Source organism: Dendropsophus ebraccatus, chromosome 1 (genome assembly GCF_027789765.1).
Source record: "Dendropsophus ebraccatus isolate aDenEbr1 chromosome 1, aDenEbr1.pat, whole genome shotgun sequence".
NCBI classification, from domain to species: Eukaryota; Metazoa; Chordata; class Amphibia; order Anura; family Hylidae; genus Dendropsophus; species Dendropsophus ebraccatus.
In genome coordinates this window covers 140,064,121-140,084,331 of record NC_091454.1, presented here as the reverse complement: position 1 = coordinate 140,084,331, position 20,211 = coordinate 140,064,121, and the positions used below count along the sequence as shown (strand labels likewise).

The 20,211-nt window shown below is 41.6% G+C and overlaps 1 protein-coding gene across 1 annotated transcript; it reads right to left on the bottom strand.

The window, feature by feature from the left end:
- Positions 1 to 476: 476 nt before the first annotated feature.
- On the bottom strand, positions 477 to 19,906 carry LOC138777580 (TRPM8 channel-associated factor homolog). Its single transcript, XM_069956307.1, has 7 exons — positions 19,290 to 19,906; positions 11,643 to 12,601; positions 9,560 to 9,654; positions 8,311 to 8,524; positions 7,410 to 7,649; positions 2,996 to 3,333; positions 477 to 817 (listed from the first exon to the last, which is right to left on the bottom strand). The coding sequence occupies exons 1-7, from the start codon at positions 19,904 to 19,906 to the stop codon at positions 566 to 568; spliced, it is 2,715 nt and encodes a 904-aa protein (XP_069812408.1). The 3' UTR covers positions 477 to 565.
- Positions 19,907 to 20,211: the final 305 nt, after the last annotated feature.

Below are 20,211 nucleotides of genomic sequence, written 5' to 3'. Positions count from 1 at the left end.
CCAAAAGATACGCTGAAAACCTACTCCAGTCCTCAGCTGGCGTAGGTTTTCGGCCGTGCGCATCGGCTCGCACGGGATTTATGTAGAGGCAGCCCGCCTCTACATAAATCTCCGTAGCGCCGGAGATGCGGGGGCATTTTCAAGTCTGGTGCAGAAAACGCCGGACTTAATAAATGTCCCCCTAAGTATTCCCTTCATTTTTGTTAAGCAGTGTACATTAATGCCCATTCACATAGAATTAGGCAGGGAACTTTCTGGAGAAAAGTAAGGAGCTTATTAATGCCCACCCCTTTATAGCTAAAAATAAAACTGACTGGCAATACCAGCTATCTAGGCATGAGCCAGTTAGAATTTTTTTTTTTAAACGTTGGACAAACCCTTGACAGGGGAAGAAAGTATTCTAGTAGCCACTGCCTTAATCGCTAGGACAATCAGGATGAGGGATAGGGGTTAAGCCAGATGGGGTTTTGTACAGATAAAAACATGACAAAACATTCTTCAGAGACACATTAGGCAACATTATATCATGTAATGTTATACGCTAAATTAGATTTACTGTGTATGTTTACTTTGCCTGAACATAGGTTTTCATGGGATCTTCTTCCCATGAAGGCAATGTAGACAATTTCTGGCTAATTGCTTCATCAATGGGCCAGCCCCAGGCCTGGAAGAATGGAGCCAGGTTTTTATTGACAGCTTGAGAGAACTTCTCTGCCCAGAGATTCATCTTGCCTTTATTTTCAGTGGTAACGTTGGACATGGTTTGGTACTCAGAGAAAAGGCGCTTGAAGGGATCCCAACCAAAGCTCTCTTGTAGCTGAAAAAATATGTAATTTTTCTTTAATCTCAATTAAATTTAGGAAAGAACAAAAACACAAATATTGTGATGGGTTATCCAACATTAGAAAAACATAGCTGCTTTCCAGAAACAACACTACTCTTGCCCTGCACTTAAAGAGAATCTGTCAGCTGTAATTCACATTCCAAATTGCCCATACTGTTAGATAGGTGTTAGGTCAGGGGGACAGATGTTACCTTTTTTATATATCCATCTGTGCATCTAGAATGTATAAAACAAAGAGACTTTCTTGAACTCCTGAACTGCAGCAAGCTGTAACGCCACCTTACTCCCCCTCCCATACCTGACCCTGCCCTGGACTCAGCTCCCAGGTGTCAATCAAGCAGGGAGGAGAAGAGAAGGAGGTATTCAGCTTGCTGCACATCAGGAGCTTAAAAAAGCCTCTTTGACTCTTTGTGCCAGAGGACAAAAAAAAAACATTTACTACATCCCTGAAGAACAGCTTGATATATGAAAGGTACCATGTGTCTTTTTAATCTAAAAGCTATCTACCAGTGTCAGCAGTTTGGAACATGAATTATAACTGAAAAATGCCCTTTAAGCAATGAAGTCAAACACACAAAACCCAAGGAAAGGGGCGATGCTGTTTATGGAAAAAATCATCTATGTTTTTTCTAATGCCGGATAAGCCCTTTAAACATTTCCTATGGTTTTATTTGTTCAGGTCCTATGTGGATCTATACATCTCAACAATGGAAAACAACAAACACTGTAGTCTCAACATGTAGTCATATTCAGCCTACCTCTTACCTCTGCTAACCTCTGGACAGATGAAAGGAAGTATGGATGTACAAAGTTTATTTGTTATCTGTATCAACAAAGGTGCACATACCCTTTAACCCCTTAACAACCGTGGGCATACATTTACGCTCCCACTGCCTGGGCCTTAACGCAGGAGGGCGTAAATGTACACCCTAGCGCGGTCCCAGGCTGAGGACCGGCTGCTATCTACAACCAGTCCCTCACCCTTAATGGCGGGCTGCCCCGATTGCGCGGCCGCCCGCCATTAACCCTTTTAACGCAGCAGCGTATAAGTATACGTGACTGGAGCATCTCTGGTCACTTAGGGATCAGGACCCCCGCAGCATGTCTGTGGGGGTCCTGATTGCATTTCCTGACTGCCGGAGGTCACCTACTTACCTCCGTGAAGTGCGATCTTCTGGTAGAGTCTGCCACAGGCCACAGGCAGGCTCTATCAGAAGATCACAGATAACACTGATCCCTGCTATGCGAAACCTAGTAAAAATGCATATCGCTGTGTTCAGACTGACCTATAGAATAAAGTAAAAATACCAGTTTTACCGTTAGGTGCACTACGTAAACATGGAAACCCCCCAAAATTTGCGAAATTGCATTTTTTGAACCAAATTCACCCCATAAATGATATTTTGGAGGTTCCGTTGTTCATTTTATGGCAGATTGAAAGATGGCATTACAAAGTACACCTGTTTTTGAAAAAAAACATGCCCTCACATGGTCCTGTAGGTAGAAAAATCAAAGAGTTATGGGTCTTAAAAGGCGAGGACGAAAAAACGCAAAAGTGACAATTGGCCCAGTCTTTAAGGCCATTTCAGGCCCGGTCCTTAAGGGGTTAAACATTACTTTGTGCTTTGTGCTTTTTCTCATATCAAATTAATCTTACATGGCTTTTATACAATCCAGCCAACTTTGCCTTTGTTCACATCTACACTAAAATGATGGACACCATGACAGAAACTCAATGGATCCCAATAAGGTCAATAAGGCCCTTCGAGGGCCATTGATGTCCATCGTGTAGCAGGTCTGAAACTGCTTTTTGTTTTAATTTTATTTTCCTATGAAGGAACAGAAAAACAGAAATACAAATGTAGATGTGAACACAGTTTAAAGTTATGCAATTTGGTAGACTTATATCAGTCTATCAGCCTATGCGTCACTGTGTTTAAGGTATGTCAATTAAATGGTCATTTAAGATGTGACCCAGATTGCTTAGCACATGACATAACATGCAATTTCTTCTAGTCAGACCTCTACACAAAGTCTACGGATAAATTAGACCACATTCTAAAATTAGACAGCATGACACAATTTGGAATGTGGTAGGGAGGGATGCACATTCTTGTATAGAGTTAAGCACGCATACGTTCTGTTTCTTACCTGGAGATAAGTCTCCAGTGCTGTCCATACACTCCAGTCTTCCAGCTTTGCTCCATTCTTCAAATACTCTCTGATACAGGCATTTCTTTCTGCTTGTTCCATTGCAGGATGAGCTTTATCCCTTGGGATTGCTAGCACATTTTCATGTACATATATAGACCACAGGTTACAGGTGGCTTCTGTAGTGTTAGGTGGAAATTCCCAAACATGTCGCTGCTGATTGTGCCCAAGCTCATGTATGGGCCCCCATATTCCTTCTGTCTTCATTTTCTGAAGATCTGTCATTGAAATTGCTGATGGTAGATGGCACATAATTGGGTATCCAGCATGCATCCATCCTATAGTTAAAAAAATGTACTTACAAAAATTAAAACAGCAAATTGCCTGTAACTAACACTGACAAAACGGAAAGGAAAGGGGGGCTATAAAGAGGGAGCCATTGATAAGGGGGAGAGAGAGAGCGGGTTATCTATAAGGGACAGGGCCAATTATAGGTTTTCTGCTGCCTGAGGGGGAACCCACCTCCCATCCAATTCCCACCCCGAAGACTACCCCACCCCATAACACCCCCCCCTTCCAGCCTATGAAAAATCATAAGTAAGGTGTGTGTGTAGAAAACCTGAAGCTTATAATAATACGTGCACACACAATCCAGGTCCACCATAAATCACCCTGCATAAGAATTGCATTCCATTCTTGGTGACAAGAAAGAAAGGTTTCCATTTCCACCAGTGTGTAAACAATTCTTTAATCTTTATTGTGTCTCCAAGAATAAAAGCACCAGACATATACAAGAGTCAATGCATTGTGACTACTCCTGGTGTTCTTATTCATGCTCATATCACCATTACACCTTGTGCTCCATATATAGGGGTAGTGATCACTTGTAGGGTAGTGATGTCTGAAGCTTATAACAATACCTGCAGAGTGTTTCCAGTCCTGATTTCCTTGCATTCTACATCTGTGTCCAGCTATCATTTACAGATCATGAGGTTAATGAAGTCAGTGGTGTGTAGCAAACAGTATAATTTATGGCCACTTCATACAATATGCCACCCCTACAAAGCTGCTGCCTTAGCAATAAACTCATTTCGCCTCATGTCAGAAACGGCCCTGATAAGGAAGACTAAACAGAGTGGGCTATCTATAAAGGGGAATACACAGAGGGGGCCATCTATATGGGAGTTACACACAGAGGGGGGCAACTATAAGGAAGCTTAAATAGAGGGGGCATCTATAAGATAGACTAAACAGAGGGGAGATCTATAAGGGGGACTAAAAAGAGGGGAGAGATCTATAAGAGGGACAGCAATCTATAAGGGGGACTACAGAGAGAGGGGGTCATCTTTAAGGGGGCATCTATAAGGGGGACTAAATAGAGGGGGGTCATCTATAAGGGGACTAAATGGGGGGACATCTATAATGGAGTCTAAACAGAGGGCAGAATCTATAAAGGGGCGACACAGAGGGGACCATCAGTAAGATAGACTAAACAGAGGGCGCCATCTAAAAATGGGCTAAACAGAGGGGGGGGGTCTATAAAGAGGGGCTACACAGAGGAGGGGGCATCTATAAGGAGTGCAATGTGGAGGGGGCAATCTATAAGGTGGATTACAGAGAGTGGGCCATCTGTAAGGGGGACTACACAGGGGGAGGGAATTTACTATGGGAGATGCACAGAGAGGTCATTTACTATAGTGAAGTACACAAAGGGGGCCATCTATGGGGACGTGCTGAACAGAGGGGGCATCTATAAGGGTGACTACACAGAGGGTGGGCCATATACTGTAGGGAATGCACAGAGGGCATCATCTACTATAGGGACTACAGGGGGCGCAATACAGATGTGCAGTTTGTAAAACAATAAGGATGGTGCAAGAGCTATAAATATTCGTCTGACAGTCATGGCCAGGAGAAATTCTCATATTGGCCAAGGTCAGATAGAGGAGAAAATTAAAAGGGAACAACTCTGATCTGAGAAGATGTCCCCTTTGAGTCAATTTATGTAACTGCACTGTAATCATTATAATGTGTACAGAACCTGTGTAGAGCTGGTATCTACTTCTATATGATGACTCTATGACGTGATATTGGTCATTGTACAGTGAATTTTATTCAGGAGCAGTGTAATGGCATTAGTATGTCATGGTATTATTTATTACTTCCAGTAATCCAATAATCTGGTACTTTTAGTTTTATTGGCCTTGGTATACTAAATTTGGACAGTAAGATGATGGTATGATGGTGATGGTATTGGTCATGGTGTGGTGGTAATATTTGCCCTTTGTATAATGGTATTATTATTAATATTGGTTTTAGTATACTGGATTTAGTCAGTAAGAGTATGGTGGTAAGATGTATAGTGATAATATTTCCTTTCTAAATACTAGTATTATTGGTAATATTGGTCTAGGTATACAGGATTTGGTCAGTAACGGTATGGCAGTAATATGTATGGGGATATTATTTGCTCTTTATATAAATGTGTTTTTTGGTACTTGTATGACTATTTAATTTAACTACACAGTATTATCATGGAAAGAAAATTGTCTTTTAAGGCTATTTACATGAGTCAGTTATCGCTAACATGTGCTCCTAGGAATGCATATTTAGCTGATAATTGGCCCATGTAAATGTGCCAGAGATCTGCCGACAAGTAAGCAAATACCCCATTGTCAGATGATTTGATCTTTTGTGCAAATGTAAAAATCATTGTTATTGGCTGCATATCTCTCTAGGTAATCTTGCTGATCGGCACTCATTAGCAGCCCTACACCGCCCCATATCATGCTGTCTAAAAGGACCCTTACCATGTTAATATAGATAAGTATGGTGGCTGAAGGGTGGGCCCCAGGAATGATTTATTCTGGTGAGCCCAAGGTACTCTAGTCCAACATTGCTTTTATGTTATTATTCCATGTCAGACATCTACTACAAGTTTCATTAAATGCTGTGTAAACCATCAAATTAGGCCTTAAAGACTACCTATCACTAAAAATGACTTTTGATATGTCATCAGACATGTCAAAATGTATTAATCACACTGGGTCATACTGCTGAGACCCACTGGGAACAAGAGATATAGCCATGGAGAGAGTGTGGCAACTGTGCATTTACTCCCCGGCCGTATCTCTGTAACAATATAAGCCTACATTGTTGGAATTATCAGCCGGCCAGGGAGTGGATTGAGCTGCTGTTGAGTCCTCTCCCTGGCTATAATTTTTGATCAGAGTGGGTCTTAGCAGTAATAATAACTACAGTGCTTTTTAACTTTGGCATGGCACAAGTTGGGTACAACTTATTAGGCACTAAAATGGAATCTGTGGAAAAATTGCAAAGTTCCCTCTACAATATCCACTATGTTCTATTCTGGAAGCCACTTGTGGGAATAAAATGTTCACTACACCCATATACAAATACCTTGATGGTGTTGTTTCAAAAAACCTCTGGAGGGTTTTTACTATAGAGGTTCCAATGGGGTACCATATCCAGTACATGGGGCAACTACCTTCTGAGGTAGGCACCTACCTGCCTACTGGTTGGAAATTGGTTACCTACAGGGGAGAGATACCTAAAAGGCGCATCTACCTACCAAGAGGGGCATTATTACCATGTGGCACACTGATTGGCTGAGCAGGACGTTTAGACGCCGGGAGCCCCTGAAGCAAGCCGGAGCATGGAGCAGGTACAGTATGCTCCGGATGGCGGGGGTTGCCATTTACATACTCGCATTGTGAAATCCGCTGCAGATCCGGTGTTTGTGAATCTAGCCTAAGGGTGCCTTCACACATCTAGGATTTGCTGCAGATTTGAAGTTGCAGATTCAAAACAACTCATCAATTTCAAATCTGCGCCATTAAATCTGCTGCAGATCCTGTACGTGTGAACACACCCTAAGGCTATTTAATACAATGGCGTTGTTTAACAACCACTGTTGTATTTCAGTGCAGGGATCGGCTGGAATGTAGCATGTTCCTACGGCCGATATTGCAGTACTGGCCGTAGAAATATAATGCTTTTACTACTTGGATTGCAGGCCTTCGTTCAGATTACATCTGTTGTTAATGTAATTAATTCATTGTGTGTATCTAGCTAAAAAAAATAGTTTACTTAAACCACACTTCATAAATTATGCATAACATTTCACACTCCCTGCAAAAACACGACAAACCCCAGAATAATGGCGCAAAAAGATTGATAAATTTTCCCCTAAATGTATTGCCCAAATCCAAATGCTAAAAAATGTACAATGACAAACCCCAAAGTTACTACCACATAAAGTGACACATACCAGATTTGTAAAATGGGGCTCTGTCATCTAAGTCCAAGATCAGGGGTAGCTGATGTGTGCATAGAGGATAAATAAATTAAGTTAGAACACCCCATTAAGGAGTTAAAGGCAATTTTTTTTTACCTGCTGAAATTTGCACATCTGCCACAATCCTCTCAGGACGTAGAAATTTTTTCGGAGTCATTGCAAGATCAGCTACTGCATCCATTATATTGTCCCACGCAGACAGCAAAGCTTCTGGATCATCCAGAGAGCGGATTACATCAGAGGGAACAGTGAGAATAATATTCTCTGTTATTAGCTCAGCCCAAGGTGCCGGGTATGTGCGGATTGTATCCAACCAGGATGAAATTTTAGTCTGTCCTGAAGGGAAAAATATAATGTCATATATACATATTTGAAAAAATGAGACGTTGGTCTATTGACAATGACCTTCAGAAATGTTCATGTTAATGTTCATGCTCATTATTTGTGGCCATTGTTATAAAAAGATGGCAACTCTTTGGAGAGAAAATTATGACAGTGGTCATTTTCCCATTGTGGGAACTAAATCTAAAGCTATGTTCTCACTACGGGAACATTCCGCTATTTAGTGGGGAAAGGTGGCTGTCTAGTGATAATGACACCCGCAAATAATGATCTTGATCATTATTTGTGGCTGTCAATATTAAGGGCAGCCACCTTACCCCGATATGATCCCGTAAAATATTATAAATATCCTATTGTTTATGGTGCTAAAAAATGCTGCATTTGTTGAATTGGGTTTATAGATAGATATTACTCCTATTATTTCTTATATCATTTAATTAGATTTCACATGTACTGCAGTATATATATATATATATATATATATATATATATATATATATATATATATAATATTTGGAGAAAATACCAGTAGGATATTACACAGAAAATACCTTGAAAGAGAAATATGTATAAATACTATCTGCGTAACAGAACTCAGGTGCGAAGTAAATACATAACTATATAAAAAAGGCTAAGCTGTATATATTTTACTTACCTTTTATAAATGTTGGAGCCGGTTCTGCTCCATAGACTGTAACAGTAACAGTCCCAAGCTGGCTTTTCCCCTTGACAATAACATATAGAAGTCCTCCCCAGACACTGGATATCACAACCTTCTCACCAACAACATTCTTTCTATGCACAACCACTGGGGCACGACAGAACTCTTCTGCTGAGCTTAGGTCATCAGAGTGGCAGCCAACCTGCACCTGCAATAAACAAGCAAGGGTTAAAGCTACTGCACCAGCATGTGACTTACAGCTAGTCCTCACTTAGAATCAATTTATTTACTTTGAGCACCTGGAGTATTTTTTTTAATACTGATAGTTATTTATCAAAAAGAAGGAGCAGAATTAGGAAACTCTTGCTTTTCAAATACATGCTGCAGGCCCAAATGATGTCCAAACCAGGACAAGCTTTTTATTGTTTCTCCTTAAACATTGGGAGGGGGTCATAAAACCAATGTATGACAGGCAGTCTCTTTAAACCTTTTTTTGATTAAAACTCTTGAAGTGTCTCTTTACCATCAGGATCTAGGCATGGGGTTTTAAGTTCCATCACAGGCTCCTCTTTGGTATAATCCACCTACAGGATTCTGGTAACTTGGTCTTTAAGCCAGGGTTGCACAACCCTTTTTGGTGTGAGAGCCACATTGTCAGTTTGTGCAACTTCAAGGGACCATAGTAAAACACTTGTAGGGTGGTCTTTGCACCAAGTATATTTTTGTGGTTGATTTTCACTGGGGACATATTCCATGACATAGTTTAACATGCTAGAAGACAATTGACTACTATTCTCACTTCTCAAACATACATTAAGAATAAAGTCACATACAGTAACTTTTGTTGAGTTGAACTTGAGAAACAAGAAATAAGGGCATTGTAACAAGGTGCGGCTGTGATGTAGTCACCTTTGTTCTCCCTCACTGAGAGAAACTCAACATCAACTCCCCCCACCCCCTCCAGTGCTATTAGGTAAACAACAGTCCAGGCCACCTAAATGTCAGATAGGAAGCAGAAGACAGCAGCACCATAGTATTCCACAGTCCCTGCAAGGACAAGAAAAAAACCCAGCCTAATAAAAAAAAATTAAGACATAACACAAACATGACAAAATATAAAATAAAACATGGCATAAGAGTTTGGGACTTTGAAGGTTTGTTTATAACCCTTTACAGTTGTTCATTTTAATGTTAACAAGTCTGCCTCAAGCTGGGGCACACACAAAACCATGCTATCATTTACCTGGAGACCTTTCTCCACTGCTGAAGCTGGAAATACAAAAGTTGCTGTTTTGCTGGGAGGCAGATAGAGTCCAGTACTTCTCCAGGCATCATCACCTGGATTGAACATAATATAAGAACAATATAAGAACAAATTATAAGCAACCTATTAAATGTTTAGATAGATAAGTTTTAATCCAAGTGAATTAAAGAAGCACTCTTAGATTTATCTTCTTTGCCCCTATAATGCACACTTGCAGTGTCCCAGAACAGCCCTTCTTATGGTCGCACTTGTATTATAACCAGTTCTGTTCTGGAAAGCTATGGTCCACTGCAAACTGCGTGTATTGTGTCACCCTTGTCAGTATTCAGGTCTGCTATTCCATTCACTTCTTGTATATCTATTCAGGTATCAGTGCCTAATAGTATTATGTCGCCTCCCAGTGTTCAAGTATGGTACTTCTCATGTATATTTCTCTGTATATGCCTAATGGTGTGATGATGCAATGGCTGGATGTCACGTGACTGTGCCCTGCTTCCATGGTAACTCCAATGGTCATCGAGCTTTGGCTGGGGTTACCATGTGACTTCCTGTTCTACCTCAGTCTTGTCTTGTCCTCCACCTTCAGGAGACAAGTGCTGTGTCTATTCCCTACCACATAGGGGATAGGTTGTCTATTTGTCCTCTCTCCCTGCTAAGAGAGAGGCCTGCGTGTGCTCTGCTGCTCCAGTCCACTGGCTGTGTTCCTGTCTCAAGTCTCAAGATTCTCATCTGGGTGTCGATTCTTTAGTCGTTCTCTTCTCTAATCATCAACAGCAAGTATTTCATTGAAGTCTCATTCCGCCCAGCATCTCAACTTCAGTTACACTACTACTCCCATCATTCAGCACGCTACTCTCACAGCCTATTGCAGCATCACCCATTACTCTGCTTTATTCAAGACTGCCTTATTCCCGGTTGCATCCGGAGAGACTGTTGCTACTAGTTACCACCGTTACAATAAATATACAACTACCGTTGTTTCTAAACCTTGGCATTGGTGTGCTAATTGGTGCCCTGACTAAGGACAACTAGGAATTGCATGCCCAGTATTCCCGCATGGTCAGGAGCCCGGTTTCCAGCTGTATCACCCTCGTGCCTACACCGTGACAACCTTATACCCTACAGCTGCCCCGGTTCCTGCCTGTTAGCACCATCTATACTGCGGAGTGGCCCCTGGGGGCCTGGGGCATCGCACACTTACCCGGGGTCACTATATGCCTTGGCACCTAGGTCATGACTAAAAATTGCATATCACTTTGTGTATAAAGGTTTAAATGTCTAGCATTAGCAAATAGTTTTTTTTACGTCAATGGGTTAAAATGTGCATTTAAAAAAATAATGTTGCAGATTCTTCTGCAGAAATGCTAACCTTACACATACGGTAAGTTAGCTGCTCCTTGTTAATTATCAATGACCAATAGCAGACTATGCAAAAAATGTGATTTGGGATGTATGATTTTTTTTTGTCTGTCATCGGCTAAAATTATACATGTCTGGCATGAATGGCCAATTGCAGTAGATCATTTGCTGCTTTGTGCATGCCCATCTTTTCAATGCCCAACTTTGGATTTTAATTGGCTTTTTTAACATCCTTTTAACATCCTTTTTTATATGCATTCTTATTAATCATTATTAATGCTGGGTATAATTTTATAAGATGAATAAAAGTAAAAAAAAAAGTGAAATGAAAAAAAATAAAAAATAAAATGGTACATGTGACTTAGTATGTTAAGCACAATGCAGTAGACCGCACCGAAAACTGACAACAGTGGCCGCAGAAAACTGACAGTGCAGCTCCAGCTGTTCTCTACATTGTCTGCTATGGGTAAGTGGAATGCGGGAACACCTGAATGCGCCCGCATACCAATTAAAAAGATATGAAGTTCATCCTGCTGCAGTACCGACTAGGATGTACTTCACTGACACCAGCCATTCTGTAACACGGCCGTGTCACAGAACGGCCGGTGTCATACTGTGTGTGAACCCGGACTTAAGTCATATTTAGATTACAAAATTGATACATATTTTTACTTTTATAATTTGACTGAAAACGATACATTACCGTGATTTGTGGCATCAATCTCTACTGCTACACAGTCTCCGTCTATGCAGTCAGCGTTGCACAATGTTGGATCCTCTAGACAGCTGATTTCTTGGGCCAAGCACATGATAAAAGCATCTTTGGAGTTGCTTTTCACTGGATTCTCTTTACTAACATTAGGTAAGTTATATTCTTGTACTAGGGATGAAAGCTCTTCGCATACTGATGAAATTAGAGTACTTGTTGGTAACTTCAAAAAACTTGTTACATCTTTTCTGAGCTGTGACAACCGGGAGCTCAGATGAGGTTTTAGCTCAGCCTTGTTGTCAGGATCCTTCAGGAGTTGGCACAATGTTCTGAGGAAATGGTAGTTGTTAGCAGCTGTATGAGGATCTAGTGTGTTATACTTTATATTCAGTTTTCCTGTAACTGTGCTTGGCAAAATGGTGATTCCAAATTTGTTCAGAATTTTATTGCCTGGATATTGGGAAACCGCATCAGGGTTGGAGTAGGACCAGTACCAAGAATGGCCACCGATTAGAAGACTTCCCCCTTCTGCCACAAACTGCTGGATTTTTTCTGCTTCTTTGTCACTATAAGAAGTACAGCAGTAAACGCTAAGCCCTGGAACCAAGTTACAAAATACACAAGGTAAACCTTCATTTCGTAAGATGTGAGCAAGGGCTCCCAATTCTTTATTAACACCAATCGTTCCCTTTCTACCCATGTCTAACCACGAAATTACATTTATAATAAAAGTTTTAAGTTCAGGTTTAGAAAAAAAGGATTCGTGTCCTGCAACAACAACACGACCCCTGCCAAAATGTGCGGCACCAAGAAAACATTGATGGTGATCAGTTATTCCAACTGGAAATGTCAGTGGTCCATGAAGCAGAAGTTCTGAAGAAATAGACTCCCCACTGATGTGCAGACTGGATATGCCTCGCAGAAGAGTCTTAAAGTCGGTTGAAAAATCCACTCTACAAAGAAAGAATAATCACAAATTTCAGCATTCTGTAAGAGATATCTAGTACCTGGGAAATCTTGCCAGAGCAGATATATGCATTTTCTAATAACCTATTTTGGCCTCAAAGGGTTATTCCCATTTTGACATTGTTAACCTCTTTGGGAGTTATGACTTTGGCTTCTAGTAACATAGTTAATAAGGTTGAAAGAAGACAAGAGTCCATCACGTTCAACCTAGGGAAACCCTACTGTGTTAATCCAGGGGAAGGCAAAAACCTCTATGAGGCAGATGACAATTGCCCTATCACAGGGAAAAAATTCCTTCCCACCTCCAATGGCAATCAGAATAATCCCTGTATCAACGTATCACCAGAAATCTAATGCCCATAACTTGTAATATTATATTGTTCAAGAAAAGCATCCAGGCCTCCCTTGAACGTATTTAATGAATTGGCCGTGAAAACATGTGGCAGAGAGTTCCACAGTCTTACCGCTCGTACAGTAAAGAACCCACGTCGATGCTGATGGTGAAATCTTGGTCATGGTTACAGACCTAGGAGTAAGAAGACCACTACAACGACCTCTTTACTGTCCGTTCATACATTTGTACATTGTAACCAGATCGCCCCTAAGATGTCTTTTTTCTAGTGTAAATAACCCCAAGCTTGATAACCTGTCCTGGTACTGTAACCCACCCATTCCATTAATGACCGTTGTTGCCCTCCTTTGCACCCTCTCCAGTTCAGCTGTGTCCTTATATACCGGTGCCCAAAACTATACACAGTAAAGTGACTGGTAAAGTGACTGGTGCAGTTGTAAACAAGAAAGCAAAGTGCATAACATACCCATTAACAGTACACTGCTCTCCCGGGATGCCGCCAAACCCCGACGTACGTTTCGACTCCTTCATCAGGGGGTGACAGATGTTATATAGCGGATCCGGTGGGATGAACCTCGACCGAACGACACATGCTGCCATATAGAGACCACATGTGTGTTTACCATCATATTATTGGTGGGAATCCGCTATATAACATCTGTCCTGCTGGGATGACGTCACCCCCTGATGAAGGAGACGAGATGTACGTTGGGGTTTGGTGGCAACCCGGGAGAGCAGTGTACTGTTAATGGGTATGTTATGCACTTTGCTTTCTTGTTTACAACTGCACCAGTCACTTTACTAATAATGGGCCATTAGGTTATAATTAAGCAGATAGCTATATACCAATTTGCCGAATCCATCCTAGTACTGTCAGACTCATTTACAAGTGGTTTATAGTGTGTGTACATACTTTATCATGAGGTTACCCTAATATGCTATTTCTGGGGTGCTGTCTTCCATGTGTGGATTTCTGAAATTTCTTACTGCTATGTTATACATTTTAATCAATAAAGGTACAATTTATACACAGTTTGTGTTATGATCCTTATATTATTATTTCTACGGCCCAAATGCATAACCTTACATTTATCCACATTAAACTTCATTTGCCATTTCACTGCCCAAGCCTCCAGCTTCTCCAAATCTCTCTGTAATATGACATTATCATCCTCTATGCTGATTACTTTACCCAGTTTAGTGTCATTTGCAAAAATGGAGATTCTACTCTGCAGCCCCTCTACAAGGTCATTAATAAAAATATTAAAAAGAAGTGGACCCAACACTGACCCCTGTGGTACCCCACTAGTAACTAAAACGCAATCTGAATATGTTCTATCAATGACCACCCTCTGTTGTCTATCACTCAACCAGTTACTTACCCATTTGCATATATTTTCTTCTAGTCCCAGCATCCTCATTTTATAGAACAACGTTTCGTGTGGCACAGTATCAAATGCCTTTGAAAAGTCCAGAGACACAACATCCACAGCCTCCTCCAAGTCCAGTCTATAACTGACCTCTTCTCAGATTAGTCTAACAGGACCGATCCCTCATAAATCCATGCTGGTGCTGTGTTATAAGATTATTTTCATAGATACTCCAGATACTCCAGTATAGCATCTTTTATAAATCCTTCAAATACTTTACCCACTATAGCTGTTAGACTTACAGGCCTATAGTTTACAGGATCACTCTTTGAACCCTTCTTGAATATTGGTACCACATTAGCTATGCGCCAGTCCTGTGGAACAATCCCTGACATTATAGAATCTATAAATACTAGGAATAAGGGTCTGTCTAACACAGTACTTAATTCTTGCAAAACTCTAGGATGAATACCTTCTTGGCCCGGTGACTTATGGATTTAGTGTTTTTAAGGCATTGCCCTACTTTTTAGTTGTGTTAGGCAGGTGAAATATATGGGAGGATTTACATTATACCTAGTCATATCTGTTATGGGGTTCTCCTCTGTGAATACAGTAGAGAAGCATGTATTTAGTAGATTGACCTTTTCGTCTCCCCCCTCCACCATTACACCCAGATTATTTTTGAGGGGACCAACATTTTCGGTTTTAAGTCTTTTGTTATTTTTATAGGTGAAGAACATTTTGGGATTCATTTTACTTTCTGTGGCAATCCCTCTGTCTGTTGCAATGTTTGCTTCTTTTATTTGTTTTTTTACACATTCTATTCTTCTGTCTATAGTTGCTCAATGCTTCCCTGCTACCTTCTTGTTTTAGTAGTCTGAATGCTTGTTTCTTATCATTTATTGCACTCTTAACTGCAGTAGTTAACCACATTGGTTTTCTCATATTTCTACTACTTTTATTTCCATATGGTATGTGTGATTCACATGATTTACCCAGGATGCCCTTAAATATGTCCCATTTCTCTTGTGTACTTTTATTTCTGAAGGCATTGTCCCAGTCTATATCCCCAATCACTATTACCTAGGTTACCCCCCCAACTATATTTTTTATATTCTGTCTAGCCTATTGGTTAAAGGAGAATTCCGGGGTCTGTTAAAAAAAAAAACAATCACCAAAAAAACAAGAGATCATGTACACCTTTTGTATAGTAACAGTTTGAGCCCAGAATCGCCACTCTCGGACCCCCACATCGCCCGTTCTGACTATAAGCTGGTGTCTCCTCACTTCCTGTCCAAGCTCTGTTACTCTGCCACGCCCACTGTATATGCCCCTCTCCTCCTTGTCCAGCCCACTCAGTCAAACCTTGCTGTTTGTCCCACCCCCTGAATGTTACCACCCTCCCAGTGCTTAGCCTGTATTCCTGCCACCTGCATTCTCTGTGGCATCACTGCTAGTGTCTGCACACCTAATGTGCAGCTTTGCAAAATGGTAAATTACACTGACAAATCACCACATAGTATACACAGCCCCCCTCTCCTCCCCTTCTGGTCACTACTCACACTGTCTTCTCAGTGAACCTGCACAGCCTGTCATGCTTTGTCCCCCCTGCAGCCCCCACCTCATCCCTTCTGATCACAGCACACATGGAGCTCTCAGTGAGCCTGCACTGCCTGTCATGTTCTTTCCCTCCTGCAGCCTCCTTATCAGCGTTCTGGTAAGAGCAGACACACTGAGCTCCCAGCCTGCCTGCTCCAGCATCTCATGCCCTCTCCTCCCCACCTTCTCTGTCCGTATCACAGCTCATACGGAGCTCCCAGCCTGCCTGCTCCAGCATCTCATGCTCTCTCCCACAGCCCCCACCTCCTCCCGTCCTGATCACAGCTCATACAGAGCTCCCAGCCTGCCTGCTCCAGTCTCATGCTCTCTCCCACAGCCCCCACCTCCTCCCGATCTGATTACAGCACACACTGAGGTGTTCTCAGTGTGGCTGCTCTAGTCTGCCGTACTTTCTCCCCCTCAGCAGCCCCCACCTCATCCCGTTCTGATTGCTGTACAGAACGGGTTGTAGTCAGTGTCTCTGTACAGGAAGGAGGCATCTCTATGAATATGCATGAGGCAGGGAGGCGTGCCAGGAGCTCAGAGGACGCCTGTACAGTGACGTAGCAAGCCCTACATCACGACCCAAGGTGCAGCAGGGACCCTGCACTCGTCGTGACGTCAGCACAGAATGAGGAAGTAAGCCACTTCCTGCAGCTGGAGACCCAGGGGAAAGTCTGGTAAGGGACCATAATCTGACATGAGTGTACATTAGGAACTTATATAACTTTTTATGTAGGGAAGAAGTGGGGGAAAAAAAATTTCGCCGGACTTCTCCTTTAAGATCAGGTCTTGTTTTTTCTTGCACTAGTTGGGAAAGGTAATTACCTTTTACTATTTCCAAAAACCTGCTTCCTTTGCTGGAGCTAGAATAGACTATAACCCTGGAAATTAACCGTCCACTCATAGCTATCATCCAGTCATGTCTCACTTATCCCCACTAAATGATATTTTTCTTCCACCATTATGAGTTCTAATTCCTCAGCTTTATTAGTGAGGGTTCAAGCATTAGTATACATACATTTAATACGAATGTCCATATTTCCTTTCCTCTTATCACTAGTGACTGTTCTATCTCCTCCCGCCGCTCCACCCCCAGTTCCATAATCTAGGCCCAGCTCTCCATCTACTCTGTCTTCACTTACTATATTGTAGTTGCCCTCTCCCCCGATCCCTAGTTTAAACACTCCTCCAACCTCTCCATCTTCTCCCCCAACCAACTCAAGCTGCTGGGGCACCTTTGTTCCCACAATGGATGTGTGTCCTACAGACATCTATGGATATGCCAAAATGTCAAGTACCCTTTAAAGGAACAAACTTTATATGCTACTAAGAGTTAAAAATAAAATATAAATCTTTTTATACCAAGTAATTTAAATAATAAACTTTTTTTTAAGGCCCTTATAATTGTGGTAGTACCAAGTACTGTATGTACTTTTTATGGTTAACAAAAAGGGTTTGGGGGTTGTGAGAACTTAGATCACAGGATTCTCTTATCCCAGCCATTACAGCAGGACCTCAGCCTCTCTGCTGATTCATTTTGCATAAATACAGATTCTCTAGCGGACATTATTCTTACAGCAAGATATAGAACTGAGAGGATGAAGGGGAGGCATGAAATAATTTTTCAAAAACTTTTTTTTTGTTCTTTCAAAAGGACAGTCCAACTTTTTATGAAACTTTACAAAATAAGGTGTACCCTTGCAATCTTCCAAGTGTCATTCCCTTTGGTCTTCTGACTTGATTCACCAAGTCCCGCATTCAAGGTGTCCCATTTGTTGCCATAGAACTGTAATGTGTATGCTTGTTTATCAATTAATAAAAAAAAAACTAAGTTTTCTTGACATAGTCCTATTGGTGCAAGTTTCATAATATAAGAACTATACCCTAAAATAATGTTTTAATAATTGTTGAAGTGACACTGTCACCTCCTTTTTTACAGGTGTAAAGGGATAAATTTAGCTGTTTTCATATCTTATTTTATATCATACGCTATGGTGCTTGTTCCAGTTAAAAGTGATCTTTTATCATCTGCGGATTGTGACACCTGGGTAGGGTTTCTCGACCAAAGTGCCAATTAGCCCTGCACACAGCAGCGTCGTAGGCTGCGGCCCTCTGTGCCATCATCGGCGCCCCCTCGACCGCTATTGGAACAGGTTGGCCTAAAGGTCTAGGCTCCACCTCCTCTAGGTTGGCTCATACCAATGGCCGCCGAGAGGTGGGGCCTATGCTGCGATTATGTCACAGAGGGGTGTGTCTATGGTGTAGGTGGGGCTAAGTGACGCCGCAGCCATAAGGCCCCGCCCAGGTATCACAATGATAAAAGATCACTTTTTGGTGATCTTTAAAACAAGCACCATGACATATGGTATAAAATAAAGCATGTCTGAACAATTGGGTCTCTGCCAATGTTGCATCACAAAACAAATAAATAAATGCAACAACTAGGGGTTTTCCACTTAAAGCTAACTTGTCCCCTATCCATAGGGGATTTCCAGATCAGCCCCTGATTCCTGTGTTTTAAATACAGCTGTGAGTCACTCTAACCTGCAGCTTATAATAATATGTGCACACACATGTAGTGTGGGAAGCTTATAACAATACCTGCAGAGTGTTTCCAGTCCTGACTTTCCTGAATTCTACGTCTGATGTCATGATGTCAATGAAGTCAGTGGTGTGTAGCAGACAGTATAATTTATGGCCACTCCATAAAATCTGCCGCCTGAGCAATAAACTCACTTTACAGCACTCGGCCCTTTCTTGTGGCTCCATAGATAATGAAAAGATTCAAAACAAAGGAGCCAGGGCAGATATGGGGGGGAAGGAATGGGAAGGAGGTTGGATCCTCCACGATCTTTTACTTGTCAGCTATCCTGTGGACAAGTTAGTTTTAGGCTCCGTTCACACTACGAAATCGGTGCTGAGATTCCGGGCAGAACTCCTCTGCGCGGACTCAGCGCTGAATCCTGCCTTCTATCAGTTACAATGGGAGGGTGCATGCCCTTCTGCTCTCCGCGCTTCTTCCGTCAAAGAATTGACATGCCAATTCTTTGAGCAAAGAGGCATGGAGAGCGGAGGCGCATGCACCCTACCATTGTAACTAATAGAAGGCAGGATTCGGCACCGATTCTGTAGTGTGAACAGGGCCTTAGGTGGAAAACCTCTTTAGTCCATCATTGAGAAAAATATATAAATTTTCTTTAGGATTTCCTTTAGTTAAAGAGGTATAAAAAAAATGAATCGATGGCAGTGATTGGATATAATCTTTGGTGGTAAGAGAGCATATATGAAAATTAAAGAGTGTATGAGAATACATGTACATTAATAAGTACTTTAAGAACTGCATGTACTTACTCACTGCGCCATGGCATCACTGGCATTTGATCACTGAGATCAAAATTCCCTTTTTCTCCATACTTGTCTGTAAAATACACTCCAGCAACAGAAGTTATTTTATTTCCAGGAAAATGAAACAGAACATTATCTGCTTGATGTTGAGAAGCCCAGTACCAGGCCTGAGCGCCGATAAGAAGACCTCCTCCTTCTTTCAAAAATGAGATAGTCTCTTCTACGTGGCTCTCATGATAACCAGTTGTACAAAGGACTCCCAAGTCTTTCTTCAGAGCAGAAATCTTTTCAACCTTGTGACCCGAGGCAGAGAGTGTCTGTTCCAAATTGCTTAAGCTCCTATCAACGCCAATTACTGCTTCTGAGGAAGGTTTCAGCCAGGATATTGCATTCTTGAGGAAATCCATGAATTGAGGATGATCTAAATATGTTTCATGGGCCATGACCACAATTCGGCCTTTTCCATACTTGGAGGCAGCAATAAGAACATGTTTTTCAGGGGTCACTACCACTGGGAATGCAGTGTCACCAGTCAGAAGAAGCTTGCATGGCACACAGCTCTCAGAGAAATCTAGGCTGCTGATGCCCTTCACAAGGGAGTAATAGTCTTCACAAGAAGTCATATTTGTTATAAACTGGAAAAAAAAAAAAAACTAAATGTGTGAATACATGAGAAAACATTTGTTCTAATAGTAAAGGGGACCTGTGCTCAACCCAAAGATGTTTAGAACCATTAAGAGGGTTATCCAACAAGTGAAAAGATTTAATATACTGTTGCAATTATATTAAAAACAATAAAGAAGTTATGCTTACCTTTCTGTGCTCCCCTGGTTTCCTCCTATAGGTCTCCAGGTCCCCTACTGAATGATCCCACCTCCACTTTCGAGACAGGAATGGCAATGACAGCCTGCTTAGCCAATCACTTGCA